The 11,152-nt window shown below is 47.6% G+C and overlaps 1 protein-coding gene across 1 annotated transcript in view; it reads right to left on the bottom strand.

The window, feature by feature from the left end:
- FSTL1 (follistatin like 1) overlaps positions 1-2,686 on the bottom strand; it is a 53,639-nt gene extending 50,953 nt beyond the window's left edge. The window contains exons 1-2 of the mRNA XM_059493468.1: positions 2,561-2,686; positions 2,406-2,465 (exon numbers count right to left, since the gene is read on the bottom strand). Coding sequence (XP_059349451.1) covers positions 2,406-2,465; positions 2,561-2,563 — 63 coding nt within the window. The 5' untranslated portion in view covers positions 2,564-2,686. The remainder of the gene's footprint in view (positions 1-2,405; positions 2,466-2,560) is intronic.
- Between the last annotated feature and the right edge of the window lie 8,466 nt (positions 2,687-11,152).

Raw genomic sequence — 11,152 nt, forward strand, 5'->3', positions numbered from 1 at the left:
TTCCAGGTTACCTAAACAGCCGAGAAACCGACACTCTCCCTTTTCCTCTATTGTGATGGATTCTTCCCAAAAATCACTCCATATGCTTTGGGAGCCCCAGCTGAGAATATGAGTAACTTCACATCTGCAGTATCCCTGTTAATATGAGTGAACAGCCAGCTCATTGAGTCTGACCCAGGAAGAGAGAGATAAAAGGGGCTGTCTGAAGCTGGTGGCTGGCCTCCATCCGAGGAGTACAGTTCACTGTCTATTGCTCTTGTGACTATTACTGAACCAGGCCAAGAAAAGCTCCAAAGTTCTGGCACGCCTCAGATTTTCCAGTCTGCATGAAGTTATGCCAAGAACATTTACTGAAGCAATTTCTTTCTTTCCTTAAAGACTCTAATTAAGCACCTAACAATGTTGTAAAGATGAATGTTGTACAAGAACCCCAGTACAACTCAGAGTTTTGCTAACAAAAGGATTAGAAGCTTAAGGCTCAGTGTTAATATTCTGAATGTACTGAAAGGGACAAAGTGCAAGCTGCAGCAGAAACAGAAGGCATAGAGAGGGTTATCGCTTCCAAAATCTGGAAAGGGAAAACCACACAGGAAAATGCCACACTAATCTTACTGAATGCCAGTGATGCAGTAGAGTAGTAACAAGAAACATTTAGAAGTGGGTAACCATCAAAGCTGTCTCTGAATTACAAGCAGCCCACCTTCAAGCACAGCCCACTCCCTAGAAAATGAGGCGGCCTAAATATCCCAGAGGGTGGGATGCTACCTGTGACTGAACTGATATTCACTGCTTGGCAGCTACTAGCACAGAGGAATCAAACTGAACCCCAAAACAAAAGTTGCCTCAAGTGTCCATTTTCCCTGAAACCAGATCCAGACCTCAGTCATCAGTCTCAAGTTTTCCTGAACTTAGGCTGGAATCAAACCAAAACATTCAATGGTTTGCCACTTGGACCATTATCCCTGAAGCCAGTCATAATAATTCATTTATTCACTCAAGCATTAACTGGCTTTTTAAACCAAGTTTTGAACATGATGGCTGTACATTTTTTCTTACTTTCAGTTTGCAGGTGAGACAGAGACATGACAGTACTTACATCTGGGAAGCTATCCAGGTACTACAAATTAGAGAACATCAGGCAAAAAGCAGGATTTAGCACTTCGACAATGTTAGCGACACCAATAAAATCACAAGTGCAGGGCCAAACGTATTTTGGCTGTTTCTCTGGGTTACTGGTCCCAGAAGGTTTTACTCAGACCAGTGTCATCATTATTTAACTGTTATTACAATTTTTCTTATGCTATGCACCTCTCCCCTACAGAGGTGTTGGTGTATAATGACCCAAGCTGATTAAGATTTATTTAGGGTTCCTAAGAAAATGAATAAACACGATTTAGCTTATTCAGGACAGTGTTGGAGAGGATGCATGGAAACACTCACTACATGAGTAAGTCATGCTTTGGGAACAATGTGTATTGCAATATTATCGTGTACAGGCAGATGTGAAATGCTGGTCCATACTACAGCTCATTCCCACTCCCCTTGGTTTTCATGACAGCAGCGACCAGAGCCCAGCAGTGCTGGCTACAACCACCCTGTATCATCTCTGCTCCTCACCTGGCCGGTGCAGGGAGTTCACAAAGAGCTTTGCTCAGGGACAGAGAGCAACAGAGATGGGCTCCATCCTAAATCCCATTCTTTACCATAACCCAGGCAGCACAGTCCACGGGTGGGAGGCAGAAAAAGAGGGAACCAGACGTGTTAATGTCTTTTTTTTTTTTTACGTGGAGCCAAACTGCTATGCTCTAGGGTGGGTCTCGCCATCTGGGAGAAACATGTAGGGAGAAAAAATGCAGGGAGGGAGGACGAGCTGCCCCCCAAGTGGGACCGCTTTCCTCCGAAGGCAGGCTCGGCCTCCCTTCCCAGCCCAGCTTGAGTTCATTTTCCTCAAATCACTTCCACATTTCCCCCGCCGTAATTATCAAATATTTTGTTTCTGACTTCACTTTTTAGGGAGGCCGCCGCAACCAGGAATGCAGGCACCGTTTGTTTTCTGTCAAGAGAGCTGGGGGGGTTGCAGCTGGGGGCTTTCAAAGGTTTTCAATGTCATTGCAATGAAAGAAAGGAAGAAAAGAAGAGCGAGGGAAAGAGGGCGCGGAAGAGAGGGAGGGAGGGATGGAGAAAAGGAGGGAGGGAGCTGCCCGGGGAGCCCGTCCCGCTGGCGGGATGCAGGGATCCGGCCCCGGCGCGGACACAGCCCCTGGCCCCGCCGAGGCGCCCGCCGGCTCCGCAACTTCCCTCTCCGCCCCGGCTGCCACTTTGCCCGCTCCCGGCTGCTCCCCCGCGGCGCCCCCGCTGTCCCCACCCCGTCCCGTCCCGTCCCGCCGCCGGGGCCCCGCGCCTACCTCGGCTCGCAGGCGGGCGGCGGCCAGCAGGGCGCAGAGCAGCGGCAGAGTTTTCCACATCTGCAAGAAAGGAGCGGGAGGCGGTGAGCGCGGGCCGGGCCGGGGCCGGCGGGGCGGCCGCCGCCGCCGAACTTCCCGCCCTGGACCCCTCTCACCATGCTGCGGGCGGCGGGCGGCACCGGCGGGGCAGGACGAGTTGCGGAGGCGCCTTCCCCGGCTCCGGCTCGCTGCTGAAGGGAAGGGGAGGGCTCCCCCTCGCCCCGACCCGCCAGCCCGCGGCTCCACCCCCGGCCCGGCCCGACCCCCGCCCCGGGGCCGACTCCTCCCCGGCCCCCGCCCGCTCCCCGCCGCCCCTCGGCGGTGCCCCCGTCCCTCCCGCCGCCGGCCCCTCGGCGCCCCACGGCGACCTCGGCGGTCTTTGAAGGCAGCAGGAGGCTGAGGGGCGTCCAGGGGACTCGGCTGCCGCCCCACAACGCCCGGCTTCACACATCCCGCCGGGCAGAACGCGGCTCCGGGGAGGCTCCCGCAGCCCTGCCCCACTGCGGGTCCGAGGAGCGGCGACAGCCGTGCCGGGACAGGATGCCCGCCCGCCGGGACGAGAGCATCCCACCGAGGGGCCGCAGCCCCCCTCACATTGTCACAAAAATGGGGAAACCGAGGCACGAGGTGGCTTTTCCACAGGCGGGATTCACTCACCGACTCAACCCCCTGTCCCCCCACGCTCCAGCCCTGAGGCCGCTGAAGTGCTGGCCACAGCTACGGGTGTCACTCGTGTCGAGATGTGGGCAGATTTAAAAATAAGAGTTTAGACCATATATGTTAGAAGCCAAATGTTCTCTGAGCAAAACAGGCAGCCAGGGCTTCATGCCAGGCACAGAGGCTCAAAATCCCACCTGAAATGCCTGGTGGTGCTCATTTGTCTATAAATACTTGTGATCCTCTTGTTTTAGCTCTTTATCTCTGAATTTCAGTAGCCTCCAGTAGGCAGAAGAGAGGAGGTGACAATGCAAAGAGACCCATTGCCTTGGGCACATTCAGAAACCTCTCTCACAGCAAGCAACACTATGACACCAGTTGTCAAAGGCATTTTCTCGAGTTTTGAGGTTTGTTGTAACCAAAAATGACACCCCTGGCTTTAAAATACCATCTCACTCTGACCAAGCATGCCCATAAGCTGTCTTCTTTTCCTGCTTTATTCTGTGCCCTCAATGCAGGCAGGCACCAAGGGAGATGCTGGCATGCATACCCTCATTCACAAAGACCAAAGAGTATTCCAGCATCCTGCTGCAAGGAGAAAACTCTAGGAAGAGTTACCCTAGATCAGCCCACATCTGATCTGTTCATGGCAGCTGTGCATTTTTCTGTGCTTCCTCAGTCTCTGCTTCCTTACTCAGTTTTGTTTTTAGGACTACTGTTACTAATTTTGCATTTATAAATCATCCTCCCCAGCAAGTTCTGCTTCTGCCTGTGAATGGTTCTAGTCTATAAATCCATCCTCAGGAGATGTCTAATTATTTCACTGCTGATGCTGAGCAATGTGATTTTCATTGCTTGGTTTTGGTTTTTTGAAACTCACCTTTCATGATGTAGCTCTTTGTTCTGGAGTCATTGATTGCCTCATGATACAGCACAGACATAGTTATGGCTGAAATCAGCTGGCCTCTAGTTTGCAGAAGCTCACCCTGAGTCACCCTGAAGTGAGTGCCACGATAAGAAAAAAACAAATAGCCCATGATAAACACATTTTAAAAGATTAATCAATTTCTGTGCCCTTGATACTCAGTTCTGTGGAAGCTGTGTTACACGAGGAGGCTCTCTATTTCCAGAGAGTAAAAGTGACTCATATCAGCCTTCAGAACAGAGCACTAGCATGGGTCTCCCAGTGCCCACATTCCCTCCCTGACACCACAGGCAGCCTCCTCATGTAGGTGTGATTGGGCACTCTGCTGGATTGTGTAGGTCACCATGAGCATGGGTTTTTCTTCTGTGTACTCAAAGGACTAAATATGGAACAGAAAGTAAAGGATTAAATCTCTCATTCTGTGTTGACATTCAGGTACACGAAAATATATTTCTTCAAGTTAGTTTCTATCATGTGGAAATGGGTAGAAGTAAAAACCAAAAATCATCTCTCATACAACCATCAGAAAGGGTGAGCACAAGACAAAACAATCTCAGTGCAGACACCAGAGCCTCATTGCTGTGTACAAAGGCACACATTTTATAATACATGATATCCAACAAACTTTTCACTTTTTTCCCCCAAACTTTCACCATTTAAAACCATAAACTGCAAAGGAACAGTTTATACAACCTGAGTGCATGACAAATAAATCTGATGGGACTCTTTGCTCTTTCGTGATGGACCCAAAACATGCAGCTTGAATCAGAAGCACTAGAATAAGGGGGAAGCAAATGCATTTATAGTTGTGTTTTCAAGCTGTGGCCATAATGGATGAGGTAATTCATCATTTCTGGCTACACAACCAAAGTATCATAAAAATGCTTTCAGCTAAAAGCTTCATTATAAGGGTGAACGATGTTTGCCTGAAATTTTGAAGGCTGCAATGCTCTGGTGGGCGAAAGAAATTGGGAATCATTGCTCTACAGAGAAGATGTTGTTCTAATACATATACCAGTATTTCATTTCTGCTGATGCTTACTTTCCAGTCACTGGTATTTCTAAAACAAACATTTTGTTACACATATGGGATTGCAAATTTTGAGATACATACTTATCCCCAAGTGGCTGCACAACTGAAATTCAGTAACAAGTTGTTGCCTGAGAAGCAGATCAAGGGAAGCCTGGACACATGCAAGTGTACATCTCATGGGTGGATACATTCCCCTGTGTTTAATAAAATGCAGGCTCCAACAAAGGCTTTCTCCATTCTTGGGGCACTGTCAAGATCACTCCCCTGGATCTCTGGTGCCTCATGAGGGTTGCTCTGAAGTCTCAGCCTCTCCCTTATTACAGCATGTGCACACATATACACCCAAAATGATACTGTAAGCCTCATCTCCCAGGGAAATGAGGCTAAACAAGCCAAAAATTACTTCTTAAGCCCTCACCCAACCCTTGTGGCTGTACCATTATATCACCCTCTCCACATTACCTCACTCCTATCCACCACCCACATCCTTCATGTTTCCCCATTTCCCCTGCCATATGAAACATCTGCCCTAAGGGATGAGGTTGTGCTCACACTGCTGTGATGAAGTCAGTGATTGCTCAGCCTGCACTGTGTTTTAAGTTACAATTCAAGAAGGCTCAGCCCATGTGGCACCAGAGACATCTGTGTTGTCTGGAGCTATGTGAGCAGCGTCTCCTCATGGACCAGACTGCCAGCACCCGAGGAAGGGCCAAGGGATGCCTGGGTTTCCCCAGCAGATATAGGCCAAGACTGCCAGACATGAGGGGAAAGCCTGAAGCAGGGTTATACCCTCAAAGATGAGGGCATCAGACACAAATGAACTCTAGGATGACTGCAAGGCTGGCGTGAGGGTCCCCAGAGCTGTAACACATGGATCACATGGACACCTCACCACCTTCTTTGAGAACTCAGCAGCCTTCTCCAGGTGTCCCCCTGACCTGGCAGTGCTGCCTTGAGTCTGTAACTACTTTTCAGGAGTTTGGTTACTGTGCAGGCTGCACTTTGTTAAATATAGATTTTTTTTTCTATTCTTCTGGCTTTGGGTTTTTTTTATTCCCTTGCTCTTGTAATTTTCTTTCTCATTGTGGTTTCCTTGTTTCTTGCTCCTGCTCCAGCTGCAGTATTTATACTAATAATTATTCTTTAAAGCTCTGTTTCAGACCTGATGTAATAAAGTGCTATACCTTCCCCTCTTTTTCTCCCCTAGTAGGTGTCTTTATTTTGCAGGTAGTGCTAGGGACATTGCTGACCAAAGGGCACACAAGTCTGGCACTAGCAGGCTATGTGGTTTGTTTAAAATGCCTTCTCTAATGGTTAATGCATTTGATAGACTTTTGGATATTCCATTAGCTAGAGCAGTAAAATGCCCAAATCCTTTGACAACCTGGCCCTTAAACTTTATGCTTGGTATCCCTTATTCAAGGTGAGCTTTTCTAATTTCAGACGAGCTCCCAAAGGCAGCATTTCCTCACAGAATTCATCCAGCCCCTGCAGCCAGGTGTGATAACCCAGGTAGGCCATGCCCATCAGGAGTGGGCACAGAGCTGCACCCATGTCCAGACAGTGTCACCATATTCACTCTGCATTTGCCACAGCCTGGCCAAGGCTAACTTGATGTTCACAGTACTTCATGGGCTTGAACTACACTTGGATCCAAGTCAGAAAAAGAAAAGAAGAAAGAAAAATCAGTCTCAAAGCCTCAGTGTGGAAACAGTCCATCTGTCCTCAGTAGTGTGTCATGCTTCTGTCTCAGCATGTTCCTCGTGCCAGTCCACTCCACTGCTGTCAGGCCAGGATGCAGCACAGATAAATTAAATACTCTTGGTTTTGATTCTGCTCCTGCACGTGCACTTTGTAAAGGGGCTGAGGGCACAAGGCTTGCTCAGCCTGGAAAAGTGACCCTGTTTGGAGTAGGAGGGTAGACTGAGGTCTCTTCCAACCTGAATTATTCAACGAACTTGTTCAGTCCTTTAAGTTTGGCAAAACCTTTAAAGTAAAAGCACTCTCACAAAAGAAGTCCTACTGATCCAAAAGCAGTTTGATACAATTCCCTGGAAGTGCTCCCTAGGATGGTGCTTGTCCATGGCCAAACAGCTCAGAACGGGTAAGTTCACTAGCTGTGATCTGGAGATATGGGCCTGTGAGAATTACTGTGATTCTTTATGTACAAAGAACATGTTTCATGCATTCAGAGCAGCAGCTGGCATGAAGGAAACAGTGTTCCCAGGCAGTCCAATATCATCTACAAGGCTGCCCCCCAGCCTGATGGGGAGTAAGAGCTATCCCAGCTGCCAGATATGTGCTTCCACCATTGTGTAGATGATGACTGGTAACAGAGATTGGCTCATAGTCAATGTCTGCCACATCTAACCTGGTGCAGAGGAGACGTGGCTTATCACTTAGATGAGCAAAACCCTTATTTCATCCAAATGAGGCAGTCACTAGCAAGATATCTGTACCAACAACTATTAGTAGGTTATTATTATCAGGTCCTAGCCAACGTGCTACTGCCTCAGTTTGTTGGATTTGAGTCTGGCCTCAAAAGTCCCTCAGAGACAGTTTGATAATGCAACAGGCAATTTGTTGCTAGAAGCCTAGCAAATTAAGTCTTGGGTAAATTAATTAATTCTGGTATCAAGGTAAGGTGAATTGTCTGTTGTATAGGCAGCTGAATGGGCCCATCCAATTCATATTATGGATTTCCTCATGTGTAATCACATCACAAGGCAGGATGCAGGTACACACTGCCAGGAAGAAACACTGCAGGGCAGAGTCCCAGCTTGACTCCACACCTGCCAATGTCACATGTGCTTCACAGCACAAACTATTACATACAATACTATTCTTTGAAAGTGAGGAAATAAACATCACTGCCTTCCACTTCCTTCCCCACTATTTCCCTCATTTTGCAGACACTTTCACTGAGGAATTGCCAAGGTCATTTCTGTCAGACCACAGAGCCACATCGAGGACTCTTCTGTGGCTGAATGAAATTTCAGCTACTTTGTCTTTCTGCGTCATTGAGCTACAGAGATGTACTCGGCCCTGCCATATTCCATACAATAACCCAGGAACATTATTCCCAACATACTGCTGCTGTGGAGTGAGCAGTTATCTGCACCAGCAAATCCTGATTCACACAATTAAGAGCACTTCCTCCATTAGCTGAAACAGTAGGGGGTTTGTGCTCATGAATGTAGCAGGAAATCAACCCAGGATGTCTTGAGCTCAGGCACAGGCCTGTTATAATCTATTAATTTTATCCTAACAAAACACAAGTGTTCCACATGCTGCTCACTTGTCTCACCTCTCAGTTGCTGCTGTCATGCAGGGGCAAGCTTAACATTTGAATGAAATTACCGGAAAAACTTCCAGGAGGTGAGCTAGCACCTGCCATCCTGCTGAAAAGAAGCAGGCTCCCTTCTCTTCAGCAGCCAAAGCTCATCACTTGTGGCTCGGCTGTGGGACCTACAGATCCTGGCTGCCAAATCAGAGCGCCAAGTGCAAGAAGAGCCAGTGGGCATTTCAAGGGTTAATACAAAAGTCACAGGAGGTGCTGGGGTGTGTGCAGCCAGCCACTTCTGGGGAAGGGCAAGGACACAGAGCTAATGAGCCTACTGAGGTGTGGGAAGATTTTGTGTAGAGGCTTTTCTGTGCCTCAACACCACATAATCCATCTACATGGTATGGGACCAGAGAGACCGCTAAGGTGACCCTCCACTGAGCAGCTCTAAGATTGTCTCCTAACCTGCATAATCTGTCCACAGCTGTGTAATAGTAGAAACTCAGTGCACACCAAGATGCCACCAATCCATTCAAACAACTGCCACAGCAGCAGATCCTGTCTCTCAGCAATGCTACAGGACTGTCAGAGTACATCTCAAACTCAGGTCTTGCAGCTACCTTCTCCTTACCCTTACATTATACATATACAAAAACCTCACAGATTGTGCCAGTCACTTCCATAGTCCAGAGGACAGGGGTTCTCAGGTCCTTCCAGCCACTCTGAATAATTTTGCTATTCTCATCCTCTAAGGATGAAATAGCATAGAACATGATCACACACACATAGTTATCTGTCCCAGCCCGTGGCAGAGCCTGGGATACTTGCTAGAAGATGTTCAGGAATTTGCCTAAAATGCATTTGAGCTATGTGAGTTGAAGCTGGGTCAGTGGGGACTGGGTGTGGAGCAGCATCTCTGTGAGTCACCAGGGGTCTCTGAGAGCTGAAGGAAAGGTCGACACAGCCTTTTTAAAGTACAGACTGCTGCGATGTTCTGTACACAGATCCAGGATGTCTGTTCCAATGGTGTACATGAGAAAGCTTGGGAGTTGGCCATGTAAGTTTGGACAGCTGACCTAAAACATAAACATGAGTTCAGGGACTCTTATAAAATGAGAAATTTATGCTGCTAAGCAAGAAAATGTGCAATGTGTTAGTAAACACAGCTCACCCTAGAGATTAGCTCTTGTCATTGCTTAGCAATGCTATGAAATCATATATTCCCCTCCCAGCCCTGGGCTAGACAGTGGAAACCAAGGGGTTTTAGTTTTCCTTCATACAGAGGAGCAATGCCCGTCTTTAACCAGAGCTATCATTCCCTAGGAGATGCTAAGCACTCTCAGCCCCACTACAGGGGCTGGCAAGTGCAGTTGCTGAGCACCTGAAAATATGTTTGTTGCATTTAGGTGGTAAGCATAGAGAAAGTGTCTGACCTTAGACATCCATATTTCAACATTGGCCTTTAATTGCTGCAGCCAAGATGACCCAGTGGGTCAGGATTATGCCAGACCTTTAACGTGTAAGAAGAGGATAAATAGCTGTAAACAAAGCCAATCCAAAGGAAAAGGTCACTGCTTTCAACCTGTGTGAGAGAAAGCTTTTGAATTGGAAATGTTAGTGATAGGAGGGAAAGTGGATAAAAAGTTGTGATTACAAACTGAATGAGTTGTCCCAGGAGAATGAAAACTGGGAGAGCTGGATGGGCAAGCTCAAATGACATGCTCCTCTGGGCCAGTGCAGCACTGCAGTGAGCACTGAACTCAGTCGGGAAGCAAGGCAAGGGAGGTGAGAGACACCTTTCTGGCAGAACAACAGAGTACAGGAGATGAGCAAAGCAAACCATAGGCAAAAAAAGAGAGGATGAAAGCACCATTAGAGGGCTTGGAAAGAGGAACAGGTTCCAGCTGAATGGCACAGATTTGGAGGGGCCTGCCTGGCTTTGAAAGGCTGAGGGAGGGGATAAACTCATGGTGGAAGTGTGACACCTTCCCAGATCTCATCTGCATATCCAACACTCCCAGGTTCATTGACTTTACAGTAGCACAATCCTACCTTTAGAAAAGGAATGTGTTCACTGGATCTGAACTTCTGACTTTTAAAAATGTCTATATCCATGACTTCCCACAGCAAGAGGTACAGCTGTTTAACATAGCATTGGTAGAGACCAAAATGCTGAATAAAATCTGTCCACTGAACCCAGATCTCCAGTATCTTTTACAAGCTTGCCTCTTTCTTCCTTTAGCAAGGTATGAGATCATCTGCTCCAAACAAAACAACTTTTTTGGCAAAAAAATTTGGCAGTTTTGGCTCTTGTGGGTATCTATGCCAGTTTGGTGGGAGAAACTTAATGGCCAGGTAACACAGGCAGGTCTGGATGGAGCCATGTTTTGTAACTGTGCCCATGTAAATCTGTATGTGATGCACACATCTGTCCAGATTCTCTGGGGCAGAGTTTTTAGAGGCCTTTTCCACCATCCCACTCCCCAGGAAATGTAAACCTGGGAATGGCATGGCTCTGAGTTAGCATGGAGCCTGGAAATGACAAATTAACATAAACTGTGAGTTTACATACTTCTCACAGCCATTTATGGCCTTGTCTGAGCTTAAATAAAAGCCATGGTCTCTGGAAAATTTGGGCCTGTCTGTCAGTGAGACATTCCAGAGAAAACATCACGTGAAGTGAAATAGGATCTTTGTTCTGCATGCTTTCCCTCCCCCCTTCCCTTTTTCTGAATGAGGCAGTTTTGTCCAAGGATTACAAGCCAATGTTCCAATCCCTCACAGACGTTTTCCATTATCAGAGCTGCCTC

Source organism: Ammospiza nelsoni, chromosome 2 (genome assembly GCF_027579445.1).
Source record: "Ammospiza nelsoni isolate bAmmNel1 chromosome 2, bAmmNel1.pri, whole genome shotgun sequence".
Lineage (NCBI taxonomy): Eukaryota > Metazoa > Chordata > Aves > Passeriformes > Passerellidae > Ammospiza > Ammospiza nelsoni.